This window comes from Panthera tigris, chromosome F2 (genome assembly GCF_018350195.1).
Source record: "Panthera tigris isolate Pti1 chromosome F2, P.tigris_Pti1_mat1.1, whole genome shotgun sequence".
NCBI classification, from domain to species: Eukaryota; Metazoa; Chordata; class Mammalia; order Carnivora; family Felidae; genus Panthera; species Panthera tigris.
This window is the reverse complement of record NC_056676.1, coordinates 49,135,978-49,156,498: the sequence shown is the minus strand read 5'-3', so window position 1 is coordinate 49,156,498 and position 20,521 is coordinate 49,135,978. Positions and strand designations below refer to the sequence as shown.

Below are 20,521 nucleotides of genomic sequence, written 5' to 3'. Positions count from 1 at the left end.
TTTGATTAGCAATTACTACAACACATATACAGTCCTACTTTTCCTGACAGAAGTTAGTTGTGCTGGGTTAAAAAATTAAGTCACCAATAATTACAAGGAAACTAAATCTAAGTACTGAAATTGATCATCTTTTTACTCACCCAGGCAATATATTAATGCATGTGTATAAAACTGTGAACTACAAATATTATATATGTTCATTTAATATTGTTGAACTCACAATTAAGTTCATGTCATTTTCTACTTTAAAATTTTGCTTTAAAATATTTTTTAAATCGTTCAGTTTTAAAACAATTTCTGGATTAGAAAATATCTTTGTTGTGTTTTTTGCATGAAAACATGACCATCACTTTTTTCCTCAGAATCTTAACAAGACCAACAAAGCCAAACCTCTGGCTTTAATGCCACACATTTCAATAGAATAGGATCGTACTAGGATATTTATGTTTATTTAATTTAAGAAAGCATATTCACACACACCACAAATGTCAATACTGAGTGTCTAATATAGAGAAAGTCACTATTAAGTTCATATTAGACTTGCCTTTTTTCCCATTATTAGATGAGCTTGGTGTTTCTCCCTCATTGTCTTTTTAACATTGAAAACAGACAATAGCGGTTAGTAATTAAGGTCACTAACAACCCAAATAAAACTAAGCACACCACAAAAGATGAAATCACACACTAGGGAAACAAATTCATGCATTAAACATGACACCTCACATTAATGAACACAAAAGTAAAGTATATCCTTCCCATCCTATGATAAAAGTAGTAGGAACAAAAATAAAATGAGGAATAAGGAGTAATTTTATACTAAATTAGAAGATTGTAGTTGTGGTTTTATGCTAATTTAATAATTGACATAATTCACTAAGTTAGTTTTGAGAATAAAGCATAGGTAACAAACTGGTCCAACAAATAGGCTTTATCTTAAGGAAGTGAAAAATAAATAAAAATGATATTAACTACCACTGAAGCCCCCAAACTAATGACATCCAACAAAATGACTTTCCTGTGGAAGCCAATTCATAAACAGTGTGAAAGCATTTCAGTGTTCATATGGACTGATATGAGATATATAGGAATGGGCAAATAGGAAAACATTAATTGCACACGTAAATTAAAATGAAGTTCACTTTTATGGTATGCTCCAAACAGGTTATTCCTATAGCACTGCAGGAAAATGGAAGATGTGTGACATTCTAGTCGTTAAAATATTAGCTATTCAGAACAGAGACAGTTATACATTTTTATAAATATGCAGCTACACTTGCCTTTGTTTTCATGATCAGATGCACTCTGATGATTCTTCTCGTCTTTCGACATTGAAAATAGTTACTGACAATCAGCAACTACAGTTTAAGAGGTCTTGTGTCTTATACTATATATACTGACAGAATGCATCGATGACATAAGGAAATTGCTTTCACACAATGAGAAAGGAGAGAACATAAGGCATATAAAGGAGACTGTACTGTTCATGAATAAAAAGTGATGAGTTAAACAGGGTAAAATTAGGTCTAAAGTTATTGTTCAAAGAAAGTAAAAAAAATTTTTAAACTGACAGCTAAGAAAAGATTAGGATTCAATTCAGTGTTTCAAAGAAAAAGAGTGATAATTTGAAAAAAGAAGTATATACATGTATTTACTGATTATGTAACATTTTAAGTTTTAAATCCTTTCAGGAACATTCTGACAAAGAAAGTGGCAAATAACATGACCATCACTTTTTTTTCCTCAGAATCTTAACATGCCCAACGAAGCCAAACTTCCGACTTTAATGCCACACATTTCAATAGAATAGGATTGTACTAGAATATTTATGTTTATTTAATTTAAGAAAGTATATTCACACGCATCACAAATGTCAATACTGAGTGTCTAATATAGGGAAAGAGATATTATGATATATAAATGTAATAGGGACTTTAAAAAAAACACAATGAAGGCTCTTTCCACACCACTTAGAAGGAGGACTCTTTGGGAAGAAATTATGATTGTCAATAAACATTAGAGCAATATTGAGCTGGGATGAAAACAGGAATGTACGGTAAATGTTTATTTTAGGAAAAAATGATGAAGAAAATAGAGGTAGCCTCTAAAAGCTTTAATGGAATTTATATTCTGCTCTATATTTACTTACAATTTGCCTCTACAAAACCAAAATTTTTATAGAGAGGAGGCTAGGATTGCGATATAGTTCTACTCAGTGTAACCCACAGTAGATACTCAAACAGTTTTTAATAAACAGATGAATTGAATACAGAGTTGGGGTAAAAGATAGGTATAAATTTGGTCAGACGCATTGTCTACAATTTTAGTTTGATTTTAACATTAAGGAACATGTTCCAATGGATAAATCAAATATTCTGATAAGTTATCTAGATAGCTTATGTAATATTTCTCCATCAATAAAATTAGACAATTTATTTAAAAATTAGTGCTGAAAAACAATCTATTCTTTATTGCGCATTTATAAATGTCATACTTCCCAAAAGTATGACATATTTATAAAAGTCATACTTATTTATAAAAGTCATATAAAAGTATTTATAAAAGTCATACTTCCCAAACATTCAGTTATTTATTTTAGACACACAGACAGACCTGCCTTGACCTCTTCACCCTGCTTTTCTCCCCACTGCTCTTCCTTATGCCCCGTTTCTTCATTAACTTCTGTATTTGCAGAAGTAAAGAAAAAAATAAGACCAGATGTATATATTTGTTACTCTCAGTGACACAAATGTCAAATTATTCATGATATAGTGAGTGACGATAAGGAGACTAAGAGATTATTTAATAAGTTTCTGACATGTTATGTAAGTAAATAAGTATTTTATTAATAAATTATCATATTGTCTTCTTTTATGTTGACTTTGATTTGTAAAAGAGTAATTGTGGCCCCTAAAATATTTGTGGTATTTGATAACTGTGTAAAGTAGTCAAAATACTTTGTCTATAAGCTTGATATATTCTTAGAAAAATAATATTATGCACCTTTTATGTTACAGAACCAAAAAATGATACATAAACTCTTTTTTACTTTTACAAAATGCCAGTACATCAAGGTCTGGAGAAAATTTTAAAAAATAATAATACCTTAACAGGTGTTTAGTACATTGTACTTTTCTTATATTGCTCCTGTTTACTCTGGTTCTCAAACAAGGAGAAGGTAACTAATACTGTACCATCGTGAAAACCAACATCTATAAAGTTTTAAATTAATTTCATTAATAGACGAAAATATAACCCAAATCAAAAGGAATTAAACTAGGAGTTGATCATTTTTTAGCTGTTGAACAGGATTAGATAAATAAATGTGTCATTACTGTGATTTTGAAATAATGCCATTAAATTATCTTCTGATAACTTTTGAGTGATAATCCAGACACAATTTGATTTAGACCACCTATTGATAGCCTAGTTTGGCTCATGTACCGTTAACATCAGTGGGAAGTCGAAACTTCTAAAAGAGATATTTTATATCTCCTTTAAAGCTAAAGAAAATTACACAATTATGTATCTACTTAAGTGTTCATATCAACATTTACAAAAACATTGTTAAAATCATCCATACCTTCAAGCAAAACAAAACAAACAAAAAACTGAAAAACAAGTCCTTTTGTCTCATAGTGGAAATAACAAGGGTGGCTTAGGCTCCCCTTTCTTTTACTTATAAAAAAGAAAAAAGAATTACAATTAAAGGGACATTAAAGGAAAACCATGGTTTGAATAGACTCTACAAGGCAGAAACTAGATGGTATATAGAATGTTTGTTGATAAGCCCATTAAAAACTTCTTCAACCCTGACTTTCATTATCAGCTCTATGTTGGCTTTCGGGTAGATTTATTATTACAAAGAATGGAACTACTCATATCTCAATAGACTATGGCTATAAAAGATATTAAAAGTGAATTTTAAAAAGTTGTGACTTCATATGCCAACAAATGAGGTCAAAACTCTATCTTTAAAAATCCTGGGGAGATAAAAAATTTCATATGTTCTACAGAACTTTCCTTTTGGAAAGTACTTTTAAAATTATATACACCCATTATAATGCGAATGATTGAGAATTATAGAAGGGCTGCTATAATCTCCTTATCAGGCAGCACATTAGCACTAGTCACAACAGCATGGAGTTGTTTAAAATCATTGTACATAGCATAGGAAGAACCTCAATATAGAAGTCGATAAATCATTCAACAACTAACAAGAACACAACTTGTTCCAAGTTTATATATATAGATATAGATATCTATATATCTATCTAAAGCAATAAAATATCCCTGCCCAAAGGTAGTGCACTTAAAATTTTGTTACAAAGAGGTGATAGCAATATACATTTTAATACAAACATCTATAGAATGGCAAGATTATTTTAGTGATCCATAATGCACTATGTGAAGGAACTTTTCAATTGTTAAACAATATTTCATGCATTCATTCAACAAATATTTGTCGAGGACCTACAATGTGCCAGGCATTATTCTACGTGCTGGAAATTCGTAAGTAAATAAAAGTGAACAATTCCTTAAATTTACAAAGTTAATTTTAGAATTCTATCATTGGCAGAGGAATTGTTATTAATTTAGTGAATGTATGACACTCCATAGATCATGACTCAATATTTTCTCTTGAGTCATAACGTACTATTGATAATAAAACTGCACATATTTAACTTTGATATACTGTAAGCAGTCTTGGTACAACATGAAAGGTGATGTAGGGAATACAAACCACAACCACTGTCTAATTCAACAACTTTCTTTTCTAGAAAGACAAATTTAATAATTAAAAGATCATCATAAATACAAAATGAAATATCTGATGATAAGAGGAACTAGACTAGGTGTACATCTTCAGTAACATAAACACAGACTGCAATTGATATCTTTGCTTAAGGTCTTGCATTAAACAGAATTCTGGTTGAAAGGCAGATGAAAAAAATTTAAAAAAACATTGTATCTTAAGAAAAGATGTGCAACAGAACATTTCACTTAAGAAAAGTTCAACTCTTTGCACTCTTCAATGATGCAAAGAAATTTAACTCCCTGGCATAATTTCCAAGTGAATCAAAAATTGAGTGCTTTACCAAAAGTCACAAAACAAAACCATTTTACTGTAAATAAAAGTCTTTACAATGGAGGGACATCAATTGCAGTTGGGTTTATTTTTGCTTCCGTAGCCCCCCAAAAAGGCTGTCAGCATAAAACAAACCCTCCTTTATGTACAGACCTTCATAAGGTTCTATCTCCTTGACTCCATTGTCTAGGAAAAACAAAATAAAAACAAAACAAAAAAGGGAACCAAAGCACAGGGGTTAAAAACAACAGAAATTTCCAAAGATACAGAATGTATGTATCATCATCTATTAAAGAAAAGTTAAATGGTGATTTAAATATATATATAAATATATATGTATTTTTTGGGAAAGCACATCCAGTTACTAAATAAAGGGACCATTTAAAAAACGAGGTTGAAAATTATTATATTCTATCATCCATGCTTTTAGAGGTCCTTTATCCCAGAATTTATAGATGTTTGGGGAGTATGTTCATCTGTGTATAAGCAAATAGTGCTTCTTATGCAAAAATTTGGAAGTATTTAAAATATCAGTACAACATGCATCTTTCTTTGTATATTCATGATTACCTTTTTTCTGGCACTCCAGTTTTGAGAAGGATCACCATTGTTGTGCATCAGCTAACCAGTCCTTTGCAGTGTGTGAAAATTGATTTGGCTAGTTACTAATAAACTTTATGTAACTGTCAACAATTACATAAACTTAATTGTAGCAAAGAAATATCATCCAATTGCTTATTTAAGAGCATTAAGTTTACTTTTTAAAATGCATTTACTCAAATCTTGAAAATGTGCAAGAGCAATAACGGAAGGTTATTTTATCTCCAAATATTACAAATTTTAAGTGCAAAACAGGTAACATTTATAAATATATTTATAAACATAACTACTGGCAAATGCGGCTAAGGCGTTCAATTAACAAAAGAAGAAAACTAACACAAGGTAGTAAAAAAAAAATCTTGATTCACCTTAGCTTCCATGTGTATTTCCTATATGACATAATTAGAAATAAAACTTACTTCTCTCCAGTGTTCCCTTTGGTGGAAGTTGAGGAAGTTGTCGGCCCCTTCGTCCTGCTACTGGAGTACTGGACGGGCTTGTTTGGACAGACCCAGTACGAGGATGAGACCTACAAGATACATCATTGATGTTCATTTTCAGTAGCATGAGTTAAATAATTTTAACACATTTGGTTCATATGATAGCTGTGCAAGTGCAATTTTAAAAGACGTTTAGCTGCTGATTAAAAGGTTAGGAAAGAAGGACAAAATATGGATATTTGAATGATTGTCAAGAGATGCTTCTACTTTTGTGTAATATGCATACATACACAGATACATGCACACAGAATCCTACAGTAACATCCATGGAATTGTTAAATGTAAATTAGTATTCTATCTATATGCAAGCAACAGGAGTTCTGCAGCTCAAAAAATAAAAAGTAATGCTTTACATTTCTTTCTACCAGATTTCAAACTCTCAGCACTAACCTCCCTGCCTTTATCCAAGGAGATTACTACTCAGGCTTATATTGGATATCCCTTTATTAGAAAATATCTCATGAAACTACAAAAAACAAACAAACAAACAAACAAACAAAACCCTGAACAATTCAAAATTCAGCTAAAGAAGACACTGGTTAATACATGATACTAGTATGGATAGAAAGAAACTAAAAATCTGGCTTTATTTATTGTCATTATGATGATTGTTCCAAAAGTGATGTCTAATGGACACAAACAATTTCTCATTCTGTAGGAGAAGAACATGATAGTTATGAAGTGCATTATGGGGGGATTTACCCAGGACTCCTGATAAATGAGAAATCACAAAACAGATGTGGTCAGGACAGTTAAAAACAAATTACAATGGTAGCCACACACTATTATATCCGCTGAATATAAATAGTGTGCTTACACTGAAAAGGTTAGTATCAATTGTTATTAGTGATCAGCCAAGGATGATAGAAGAGACCATTTAGCTGCTGGGAAAATAAATAGGTGTGCTGAAGGGGCAAAGGGGAGGTTAGTCCGATTGATTTATCTTTCACCTCGATAAGGCAGGTGAAGGAGGGGCAGATCTTCCAGTCATTAATGAAGGCATCGACCTCATGAGGTTTGTATCAGGACGCTCAGTGGATCTGGAGCGGGCGGTGGTCCGCTCTAGGAGAGGCCGTTGTTCTGTTGGTCTGGATCTGTGATATGGCTGTCTATCTGCTGCTTCACAATCCCTGAAATGTTAGTCAAAAAGCAGCTCAGTTGATCTTTAGTGCCCTTCTGCTATTTGGTTATGATGCATCAAACTGATTTTGAAAAAGGTAATTGTTTAAAATTATCGAATTTGTAAAAAAAAAAAAAAAAAGTTCTCTTCCCCAACATATTCTGAGCGAGTCTCACTAAACTTAAGAATTTCTAAGGAAACCCCAATCTGCCTCTAATGGCATTCCCAGTGGAGATGACAGAGGAGTTGCTCAGTTATAATCAATGACAACCAAAACTGCCTGCGTTCCAAAATGAATTCCCTAAATGAAACATGTGAAATATGTGAAGTATTCTATTTTCCAAGAATTCAACGGCTTAGCCTAACATTTTCACGAGAGTGAAGAACATACAAGCATTAATCCTAAAGCCCCTAAGGCGGATTGTTAGCGTGTCAGCTGAGATATTAAAAGGCTTTCAGCACAAACATAGTATAGTGATACATCCCAACATTCCAACAGAAGAATCAAAAGGTTGTTAAGAAACCACTGCAACCCTACAGGCTGTAGCCATATGTAAACATGGTCCACAAGAAAAATCACAGAAAGCTGGTTAGTCAGCCAATCTGTGCCACCTATCTCGGGGCACTTTAGCAATGCCAACCAATACAATTCAGAAGGGTATTGGGATGCCTGGGTGGCTCAGTCAGTTAAGCGTCTGACTTTGGCTCGGGTCATGATCTCACAGCTCCTGGGTTTGAACTCCAGATCGGGCTGTCTGCTGTCAGCTTACAGCCTGGAGTCAGTTTCAGATTGTGTCTCCTTCTCTCTCTGCCCCTCCCCTGCTCACTCTCTCACTCTCTCAAAAATAAATAAACATTAAAAAAAAACCAACAATTCAGAAGGGTATTAACTGATTGAAATAATAATGGTTCTGAAACAGTGTGATCTCTTTGACCACAAACAAGTCCAATATCAAAACCTAATCCTTGCTGAAAGAAGTATACTTAAATGTGAGGAACCCATCATTACTGATTTTTATATCCCTGGAATCAAACATAACGCTTTTAACACCTAACAAGTGATCAATAAGTGTTTTCTAACACCAGCCCCACCTTCTGTGACACAACCCTAAGAACACAAGAACACTAACTTTGGCTCAAGAGCTCCATATACCAACGTAATACCTACAAAACTTATTACCTCTCCATCTAGTTGTAACCACAGAAATGGAAATGTTTCTGTATTATGGACCAAGCATTAGTCTCGCCCAAGACTAATGTAAAGAACTTCCACTTTCTCTATAAGTTCTCTCAATCTTATTGTTGATAATGAAAAATGCACGCAATTAAAGAAAAATAAGAAAAGAAAGGACACAATTTCCTACATGTAATTAATTACATGGCACACAATTTTAGACCAGCACACATGAGATTAGAGGACTTTAGGAAGTGAGTGCTGGGTTTTTATTCTACAACATATCTTGCGATTCTCTCACACTTTAAATTCACAAGGTAACAGAAGTCAAATCATTTTTAAATATTTTAAAAACTATATACCATGATATGATTGATTTCCTAAGTTTAGCATTTTTATATAAGTATATCCAGGATATATCAAAAAAAAAGCTGATATATACCAAGTATAAATACACATAACATATTCAGTTACTTTCAAAGACAGAGATGAAAAAGGCAACCTGATAAGTATAAAAAAAAAAAATCCCAATTTTATTTTTGTTCCTGAAAAACTATTTGAGAGAAAACACTTTTCTTTAGAAATAAATGTGCTCAATAGTTTGCTAAGTGTTTTTAATGTACATTATCTTTGTATACCTTCACCACAATAAAAAAGCAGAAGCAACGTAACATATATCCCTTAGAGTCCTTAAAGCCTATCTTTTTGGAGAGTATCAATAATTACATTATTTTCAGATTTCCTATTACGTTAACAATAAGCTTATCTCATTGTAAGACATAGCAACAAAATTTGGTAGAATGTCTATGACCACCCTAACATAAAATGAGGCTAATCTCTCATGTACTTATGCAAAATTTGATTTATTCTGATCCTATCAAGCAATTTTTCCAAGTGAAAAGTAATATGTTAGGACATACATTTTTACTTCTTTGACACTACATTTTTAAAAATTGAAATACATGATTGTGAGTGAAATCCGGAGAATTATTTCAAATTTGTTGCTGTGTTCTATGTCCTTAAAAGGATACCACTACTTATAAAGCAAATAGGCCACTCTTTAGGCAATATCCCTTAGGAAAATTCCTCTTTAGTGGAAGAGCTGTTTGAGGACTATGTCAACGTTTTAAATTTTGCTTATATTTATTCTCTCCATATTCATAAATAATATGAATTATCTGATTTCTGTAGCATGAAAGGAAAATTGGCTAATCAGTGAAACACAAAAAGAGCCACACTAGAAGGTGGCAGTTTCCTGAAATGTTCATCATAGATCGTTAAGGGGAATGGAAAGCAACCATATTTTAAACTTTGAAAACACAAGAGAAGATCAACACAGGCTCCCGCTCAAGGGTAAGAATAAGTCTTACTAGGTAAGAATTAAGACAAGAGCTGAGAAAGTTGAAAGTAGCAGTGCCTAGGGGCGCCTGGGTGGCGCAGTCGGCTAAGCGTCCGACTTCAGCCAGGTCACGATCTCGCGGTCCGTGAGTTCGAGCCCCGCGTCAGGCTCTGGGCTGATGGCTCGGAGCCTGTTTCTGATTCTGTGTCTCCCTCTCTCTCTGCCCCTCCCCCGTTCATGCTCTGTCTCTCTCTCTCCCAACAATAAATAAAAAACGTTGAAAAAAAAAAAATTAAAAAAAAAAAAAAAAAAAAAAAAAAAGAAAGTAGCAGTGCCTAAGTGTCACCTATGATGCCCCATCTCGTAGCAGGTTCTTTAAGAGACTGAGATATAAAACTTGACGACTTCCACCTAAATTCTTAGTGAATTTTAATTTTAAGATAAAGAACTTATAAATCATTTTCAATGGTAGCAACTGAAACGTGGGAAATATGCGTTTGCAAGGCATAAAATATTTTAGAGCCTGCCTAGGGTTTTTAACTAGGAGTATATATTTCAATGTATTTTTTTTTTGTAACTGCATTTATTTACCTTATTTTACTTTATGCATTTTAAAACATTCTTCTAAAAAGGGTGGCCATAGGTTTTACAAGACTGCCAAAGGGCGAGCCATATAAAAGGTTAGGAACCATATACCTATAAATTTAAATCTTTCTTAGGTAGTTTGGTTGTTTTTGAAAAGTGATATAATATCTAAAAAAAAAAAGTCATTTAATATCTATCATCGTTCTATTTTTTTAAATAAATTGTTAATGTTTTGTAACATATGAGTAAAATAGTTCAGATTTCTGCATGTATCATTTACCTGGATAAATACAGATTATTGCTCTGTGTCATGTAGTGGCCCGTATTCCAAACTGCAAGCGTTTGCACAGGATACTGTTTAATAGCCCTCTACAAACAGAGCTAATTCATATCAACTGATAATACCATAACAATAGCCAAAACTGTAGCAACCCTGCTTTAAAAGCATACAATAGCCCATGCAGAATTTGAGCTGAGGATTTCTAAGGGAAAAATAATTTTATAATCATCCAGTGAAGTTGTCCAGTTTGATCATTTTTCCCCCAGTACAGTTGCTCTTAAAAGATTTGTTAAATTTTCACGTATCTGACACAGCTTTTATGTATTTCATCACTTGTGCTATTCACTTTTCCTATTCTCAATCACAAGGGATTGTGACTCAATCACAAGGACTCTCAAGCACAAGGGAGTTACTCAGTGTAACAGGAAAGAATAGGGCAGTGGGCATTTGTTTCTACAACCACTTACATTCAACCATCACAGTGCTACGATTCCAGATCAACAAAAGCTCAATGTAAAGCATCTCTGTAGGTGTGATAAAAGAATACTCAGAATACTCAAAAAACAAAACAAGACAAACCAACAAAAAACAACCAGCACAATGTAAAATTTCAAAGTAACATTCAGATGTCAGTGAAACTGTCCTAGTACATAACTCAGAACTTACAGTCTATGATACATTAGACAGGCTTCTTTCATATTTAGATTGTAAAGATGCCATAAATAAATGTAAGTGGTTTTCTTAAAAAATAAACTTGTAGAAAGTGAAGCTTTTTAAAAATTCTTTTTTTTTCACAAAGAAATTATTTTCCTAAAGCTGAAATCTTAAATTAAAAAAAGAAAAATGTAAGTGTATCTCTGAAGGACAACAATTATAATCTCTGGTTTGGGGCAAGAAATGTCTTCCCTGTATCTATATTGTGTAATACCATAAGCTGATTAACAGCAGAAGCATTATGCTTTTGATAAAATCTATTGAATGTCTAGAGATTTTCTGAGCATTAGCTGCATAATGAAGAAATAACTACATGATAATATCTTAAAATTAGACATTTTAGAGTGATTAATAAAACATATATACATATTTACATAATAAATAATTTAAAGTAATTATATGACTCAACTCTATAATTTTCGTGCTCATCATAAATTACAATGTACAAGTTTAAATTTGTAAAAACTGTAGTTTATATTATTTTAGTATTGCTTCCAAAGTAAAGAGAATTGCAATACACAAAATACTCACCATGGAAATCATGGTAAATAAACAAATTAATTAATTAATATTGTGTACGAATAGGAACATTTTATTATTTTGGTGGAAGATAGGTCGATTTATCTCTAGGCATGATGGCATCTCTTTACAGAACATTTCTGTTCACTTAAATGCAAATTCTGTACATTAGTTAAAAGTGAGTTTACTCAACAATAACAGCAATATACAGTGTCAGCCAAGTTAACAATCGAAGATGTGAAACAGCAGTAATACATATAGTGATGTGAGAAAGCAAGACACTTCTAATGTAGAAAAACATATTACTATCACCCTTAGGTCTATTTTATCACCAAAAAAGAGAAGTGCTCAAACAAATCTAGAGAAGTATTTTCTTAGAAATAGTCATTAGTCATTGTAGGAGATAGCAAGAAAAAAAGATTAAATATCTCCATTTCCTGAAGAAAATTAGGGACAAATACAATACTGAAAAATAAAGATATATTGTATTATTAAATATGCACACACAGAAACGTATAAGATGTAAATGTCTTGAGGATATTTTGACTATTTTATTAAATATTTATAACTTTCATTGTTATTCAATTTTTACTTCAAAAAATAACAGAAACAAAACTACAAGTAAGCAGAATTAATTATTTACTCAGCAACAATTAACATGCAGCAAATTAATAGATTATTAAAATATATATGTTTAAAATCCTGAGATAATATAATTACTATCTATAATCTATAACATGCTTACTTTACTAAATAATTTTCATTTTCCAGTGGATGTTAAAGCTTAAAAACATTTGTCAATTGTAAGAAATTAATGTTACTCCACCAAGGGATGGGCACCCCCCATGTTTTCCCTTCCCAGGTCCTCAAATAGTCTGAAATAACAAACATTTTAAACATGTGTTTGTAAAGGACCAAATTATGCATTGTTACTGTAATATATGTATAAATGTGAAGAGGGCTGGTCCTCATAGTAGAATGCTATGTTCAACGGTTTCACTAATCATCATTGAACAATTCACCAACCTTCCTTTGTTTAGCTAGGTTTACAGGGAGAGTGGAATGGGTATAGTGCAAATATCTCAGACATACTGTTACCACCTGCCCTTAGCTGCCACTTCATGTGGTACCAATCACACAGTCAGAGGTAGTAGTCCAAGGATTAATCCCCCCAACATGCACACACACACACACGCACACACACACACGTACACAGTCTAACAGAACACGATGTATGCCTATTTTCAGGCATAAATACTGATTGCCTCAGTCACTACTGATGACATGATGTCTAATAGTCAATAAAAAATGACCAGAAACACCAAAAGGCAAGAAAAAATAGGGCCCGCTGTCAAGAGACAAAGCAATCAACAGAGTCAAACTCAGAGATGACACAGATTTTGGAACTATTAGGGAATTTCAAATAAGTCTAACTGACAATTAAAGACTATATTAGAAAAGATGGACAACATGCACGAAAAGATGGAGAAGTTTCAGCAGATAGATGGAGACCATAAAGGAGTCGGGCAGGAGACATGCGGTAGAGAAGGGACACGATGTGCTGTAGGGTCCCCGGCTGGGGTTGGCGGGGGTGGGGGGGGCAGTGGGTGTGATGGAGGAGACTCTGGAGCAGCACCTGGAGGACACAATGAAGAATCCGCCCATTGTTTGAATCCTGGCCACAGATTCACTAGGACTTAATCTGGGCTGCTGTGAGATCCTGTCAGATTAGCATGCTGGGGTGATATCTGTTCTAGCTCAGCAAGCAGCTGGGCTAACTTCCGACCCCACTGATACTCCTGTGATGTGTCTAGAATCAGATAATGGGAATATTATGATCCAGAAGCAGGACGGTATCACAGTGGCAGTACACAGCCAGACCTTTTGATGTCTTCTATCCGTTCTCCAGCAGCCTGTCATAGACGAACTTAATTCTACCTATGTTAAGTGTCTTATAGAGCTATTGAAGTTCCAGAAGTTAGGTCGTTCATTTAAAGTACATTAGGCACTTTTCTATTAATTTTAGAGTAAGCTTTTTTACACTGTATGGACTGACTTGTAAGAATACTAGTAAGGAAGAATCACAGCTTGAAGTAGCAGGTCCAGGTCATTTTGTATACAGAATTTTGTTATGTTCAACAAATCAGGTTGGAGGGAAAAAGAGGCAAATGGAAATGCTGGACATGCAGAAATTAAAATATGGCAAAATATTAGTTAGAAAATTAGCCTGGACTCAGTTTATAGAGATCTTAAATGCCTAGTAAAGAAGCTTAGGCAGGGTTTAATTTTCTACGAGAGTCACCTAAAGCTTCTGAACAAAGGTAATTTGTAAATAACGTAATGAATTAGGAAGACGAATTCAGCAGTAGTGTATGGAATGAAGTAGAGTAGGAAAAGGCTAACTTATGGTAATAGGGGTAAAAATAGAGAAGAAGGTATGGATGACAAACATTATAAATCACAATGTACAGAATATGAAATATATAGCACATAGAATATGCACAATATACAGAATTATACAAACAGAATGTTAGGATTAGAAGGAATCTCAGAGGTCATATAATCCAATCTCTGGTCTTTTTAGAAATAAGCAAACTAAGGCTCACAGAAACTTGGGATACGTCACACAATTAGATGTTTTCTGAGCTGGAACTAGAATTGAGCTTTCTTGGTTCAGAAGTCTGTTAACTTCACTGAACTATAAAGTGTTCAATAGCAAGGACTTTTTTTTTTCCCCTCTCAAACATGTTTGACATCCCCATATGAATTAAATGTAGAAATAAACAAGCCAAAGCAAAAACCTGAAATTCCCAGCCTCCAAAATGAAATGATGATCTATTAATATAAATAAAAGAATTCTAGGGAGGAAGGATAGTAACTCCAGTTTTGAACTTAAATTTGTGAGAGATAGAAGAATATTCTGTACAGAGGTCAATCAGGTAGAGAAATCTGGCCTTCAAAGGAGAGAGTTGTACTGGAGATACAGTTTGAGAAGTCATTGCACAGTATTATATTTCAGTATTGATTGATTGATTGATTGATTAATTGATTCATTATTTCAATACTACTTATTGTGCTCATATTATAGGCCAGGAACTATACCAGCTACTGGAAGTTTGGGTCAAAGCCACAGAGATGATGGGATATAGGTCAACATACAGTCAAAAAGTTGAGGATGTGAGAAATAGGAAACAAGAGAAGGAGACAGAACAGTCAGATGATAGAATGAGAATCAGGATAGTAATGCATTAGAGAAACTTTAAAAAGGCAGTATTCGAGAATGGCAGATGCAAAGAGGCAGCACACAGATAAATATATATAAAAGCCTTGGCCAATAATAATCACAGGGAAAATAAGTTAAAATAAAGGGCTGGAGGCAGCAGTCAACCATAGAGGGTTGGAGCGTAGGAGCTGATGAAGGAGTGTTTGAAGCATATTTAAAATTCATACTCAAAACCATGACTTAACAGACAGGGAAGTGAATCATTCTCAAAGTAGCTTGAAGGTTTGCAGAACAGAAAGAAGGTATTATCTAGATTTCATCACTAATTCAAGAAGAAACAAAAATATGAAAATAAGAGATATTGAAATGCAAGAGAAATGAGAAATAATTAATGAAGAAAAATTCCAAAGACATTAAGAGAGGTTACAGTCAGAAACACAAATAGAAGGTGGAAGGAGATTGGTAATAACACAAAGAAATTAAGATAGAAAGGAAGTATGAGTTACTTGGATTTGATCACATTTACTAAGGGCTCTCAGTACTACTTACCAGAAAATGGCATCTACAAGAGAACAGTCTACTGGACACCTAGGTGGCTCAGTCAGTTAAGTGACTCTTGATTTTGGCTCAGGTCATGATCTCATGGTTCGTGGGATCAAGCCCCATGTTAGCAGAGCCTGTCGGGATTCTTTCTCTGCCTCTCTCGGTCCCTCCCCTCCTCATGCACACGTGTGAGCACGCTCTCTCTCTCTCTCTCTCAAAATAATTAAATAAACTTAATAAACTTAAAAAAAAAAAGTCTACATTCCATACAGAAATCTCATCTTCTGTGACTCCACTAACTTTATCAGAATGCTTTCTCTAATGAGGTTTTAGTCATGGCCCCAAATACCTTGAGATAAGACCATTCACTGTCTCTCTTCAAACTCCATGGCATTCCTCCCAGCAACTTACTTGGATCTATCACCAAAACCAGTCTCAATTCTGGCACCAGAACAACTTTGTGATAAACTTAGTAAAGGGCAAGCTCAACTGCCCCGGATATCATCTAAATTCTTCACCTCCTGTACTTTCTTCCGTACTGTTTCAATCTCCTCTCATTATCTTAGCTGTTATTTTCAAACCTCCTTACCCATTGTTAACAAACTTTCTTGTATCATCAAGGAATGGTTTTGTTTTCCTGCATATCCCTACCTTAAATAATATCCAGCTCAACCTTGCAAACTCTGCTTCCAGTATCGCTCACAGCAGGAGAAGCTACTTATTCCTTCATATTTCACAGTCCATGGATCTAGAAGATGCCTTCCTAGAGGCACTCTGGCCATTACTCTCATACCATAATGTAAATATTTTTATTTCTATGAAGCATGTAACTTAGCTTGAACCTCCATTAAAAATTCAGGTTGCTAGTATCTATTCAACTTCCAATCATTTTCTCTTCGTCATTGATAATTTGGGGAGCTGGTTGTCAGCTACCTTCTTTATCCTGATTCCTATGGTAATGCTAGGAGATTTTAGTGCACATGCAGAAAACTCTTCAATAATCTTGAACCACAAGATCTTCAAAACCTCAATCATCCTCACATTTTTCCTGCATTACCCCCCACCCCAAAACTACTGTGGATCCACTAAGTTCCAATATGTATCTCAAATTCTGATTACAATAGCTAATTCTGTCAGGTGTCTCATAATCTCACTCCAATTTTACTTGATGTTCACTTGATAGTCGATACCAATTCCCGACAGTATGTATCACTGTCTTTGCCTTCCTTCCTCACCCATCCTAAACTCCTATGATTGATCATCTGACCCACTCCCATATCAACACTCAGATTCCTTTCTAACCCAAATCTTTCGAACATTTATCAGAACCCCAAAACTTCGTTCCATGCCATAATCTGATTTCTCTATATCGAGGCAACTGTGAATAACTTCAGGAAAGTTTGGCGCACTGCAAATTCATGGCCTCCAACTTCTGCTGTGCTGCTATCATCTTTTTAGTTTTCCTTAGTTCCCATCACTTTTTAACCAATGACCATTTTAAACTTCCTCATTTCCAATCAACATCATATTCAACCTTGGGCCTCCACCCTCAAGAATCTGTCTCAAAAACAACCACCATCATCTCGGTTTACAGCAGCAAGATAATTGAGGCTATGAAACATAATTATCTTCAACTTCACAACTTTTTGCTAAAAACTTACTTAGTTTCAACTCTCTCATCAGTTTTCTTCCTGTCTCAAAAATAAACAAGAGTGTCTTTCTGTTTACAAACTCCATCTGTGTATTGAGTCCATTCTCCTACCTAAGACCTTTCTAACAGTCATCCTCTCCTTTTTCCATATTGTCAACCTATCTTCTCCTAAAGGATCCCTTTCTCCAGTCTACAAACTCATTATGTGTTTTGTATTCGAAAGAGAGAAATCTGCTTTGATATCATATACCCCTATCCAATATTTCTCCTCCACATTCATAATGCATCTAATTTCTTAGCTCCCAGTCATGTTTCAGGCTACTGCAAGCTGCTTTTTTTCCTTTGCCACCCTTCTGAAGTCATCCGAGATGAGTCACTAATAACTCCTCATTTGCCAAATCTCCTGGGTGTTTTTCAGTTATTATTTTTACTGCTGACATTATTTCTTCCTGCTTCAAACTCTCTCCTTTTAGCTCTATTCTTCTCACTCTTCCTTCTCTGTGTCTCTTCCTTTATCTACCACTTAATTGTTAATGTTTCCCAGAGTGGAGAAAAAAAATCCTTGGCCTTCATTTCATGGGTTATTTCTTAGGTTGTTTTCACTTTTACTTTTGTAGCTGTTTCCCATTATGAGTGAATTTACTCTCAAAGTGCTCTATAGAGCCCAAATTTCTATAAGTTTTAAACTTATTGATTTTACTCCTTGCTAGAGTTTTCGCCTTAACTCTCGCAATAATTCCGAAACTGAACTTGTCCCTCACTTAAACTAATTCCTCTCCAAACATTCCTCCCCTTTGATACTCACCTTTGTTAAGGTACTACATGCATCCAGTTACCCAAACTAGAAGGCTCATAGTGTTCCTTGACTCTTTGCTCCCCCTCAACGTCCAAGTCCTATTATTTACCACATATTACTGATTTCAATTGATTAAATCTCTGGTCTTCTTTCTATCTCTCCATCTATTACCTTACTTAGTTCAGGTGCTCAAAGAGGCTTCTGCTGCCCAGAGATAGTTCTGCAAATATCCTTATGCATGCTTTTCTTTCCCACCCCTTTCCTCAACCATCCCATACAGTCTCTAGAGTAGTTATTCTAGAGTGAATAAGTATATTATAGCCATCTCCTAATTAAAACTCTTTGAAGTACCTTCATCACTTACAGTCTTAGATCTAAATTCCTTAATAGAACATACAAGTTATCTGTAACAGGGACCATCTCTATCATTCCAGATTTATTTCTTGCTATTCCCTGCCTTGTGGATAATGCTTCAACAGCACTAAAACATGATATGTATTACTTTAGTAATTTTACTCCTACGTTTCTTTAGAATTCCACTGACATCCTACCTTACCTCTATATAAATCTAAATAATTCCAATTCCCCTTTCAAGTTATAGCCTAGCTGTCTCCTCCATGACATTGCTACCTAATGTTTACTACCACCGTGTTGCCAAACATCAGTGATTCCTTACTATGTTGTGCATAGCTTTAAGTAGAGGTAAATACTAGGGGAAAAAAAAGTAAGGTGTGGGAGTAAATTTTTAAATATAAAAGGTATATTTACTAAAATAAAGGCTATGTCTTAATAAAGGGACATTAATACAAGGTAACATGATATCCACTCTAAATGTTTGTTTAAAGGTTGACTGTGTTTAAAAATACACAGCGACTCAGAGATCAATTTGTGCTGGTTAGCATAACTGGGTCAGAAGAAAAAGTGTTTTGATTCCTACTATTAGTTAATATTTGTCTCCCGAAATAATATAAAAGTTTAGCAAATATTATTTAAGCCTCTATTCATCTCTTCCAAAGAGACTGCCTTCATAATTTTTCATTCTACAACGTTGGGGTAAAGAGACCAAGGTTCTGATTCTTCACAGACTGGGGACGCCAAGTGGAGTTTACTACATTCATTCTAATCAGATAATTGCAGATTTCATATAACTAAACTACAATCCACTTGGAGCTATTAACATAATATTTATCCCAGAAGGGGAATTCCCAGACTATTGCAGTAAATGCCACCTTGAAATCTGGGCTGGGAAACTGGACACTTCGAGGGTTGGTGCTAATTTTCTTTTCTCCCCCACCGCCCCCTCCCCCCCACCCCTGCTTCCTGTCTTCCTTCTTTCCCTCCCTCCTTCCTTTCTTTTTCCCCACAACTCTCAATAAAGAGATCACATTTCCTTTAAGTGTTCAGTTATTTTGGCTCAAGAAGGTGAGTTGGGGAAAATTTGGAAAATTTAGTTCAAAACCATTCCGCAAGAGAAAGAGATGGATCCAGATTTGAACTCTGTCAAATAGGTAAAAGAAGAACAATGTAGCAAGGGAAATGCGGATATTTCTAAGAACAGATTCCACCTCTGGATATGTAAGTAAGTAAAGTGGAGACTAATAGGAAAAGGAAAAGGTGTCAAGAGAGTGGAGTTCTCTATTGAGATAAAAGAACTAGTAAGGTAAAGTAGTTCAGTAAAAAATATATACGAGAGAATGATGTGTAGTTGTGGTCCAAGAACAAAGTATGTGAATTAAGAATTAAAAAAAATTTTTTTTAATGTTTATTTATTTTTGAGACAGAGAGAGACAGAGCACGAACGGGGGAGGGTCAGAGAGAGAGGGAGACACAGAATCGGAAGCAGGCTCCAGGCTCCGAGCTGTTGGCACAGAGCCCGACGCGGGGCTTGAACTCACCGACCGTGAGATCATGACCTGAGCCGAAGTCGGATGCTTAACCGACTGAGCCACCCAGGAGTCCCTAAGATTTTAAAGATAGAACAATTTCACATAAGATTCAGAGTATGGCTATGGCAGTGACTAACTAAAGTAGAATTGGGGATAATTCACTACCTCCAATTTGAGATGGCCAAGAAAGAGAGTGGGTGCTGAATAAATCATTCAGGTGAATACTAACATCATTCTGGCGGATGGCAGGGATTATGAAAAGGAAGACTAAAGCCAGGTGCTAAAATCTTCCGTGAATAAAATGGATTAATCAAGAAGTCACCAGATGATCTATATACAAAGGTACAGAGGTTGAGTTAAAGACAAGATGCCTAGAATATTATGGTAATAAACTCAGGGTAGGGATACATGTATATCTTCAATAATCCCAGAATCTCATAGTGGATTGAAGTGAGGATCAGAAGGAATGAGTAACTCAAAAATTTAGCAGAGTGAAAACAAATTA

At 34.5% G+C, this 20,521-nt stretch overlaps 1 protein-coding gene and 1 pseudogene across 4 annotated transcripts in view; one reads left to right on the top strand and one right to left on the bottom strand.

The window, feature by feature from the left end:
- The window catches only part of RIMS2 (regulating synaptic membrane exocytosis 2), a 601,992-nt gene that overhangs the window by 191,559 nt on the left and 389,912 nt on the right, over positions 1–20,521 (bottom strand). For all 4 annotated transcript variants that reach the window (XM_042972687.1, XM_042972686.1, XM_015534713.2 and 1 more), the window contains 2 exons: positions 7,137–7,316; positions 6,106–6,215 (listed from right to left, as the gene is read on the bottom strand). In XM_042972687.1, the coding sequence (XP_042828621.1) occupies positions 6,106–6,215; positions 7,137–7,316 (290 nt within the window). The remainder of the gene's footprint in view (positions 1–6,105; positions 6,216–7,136; positions 7,317–20,521) is intronic.
- LOC122235138 lies at positions 13,530–13,805 on the top strand (annotated as a pseudogene).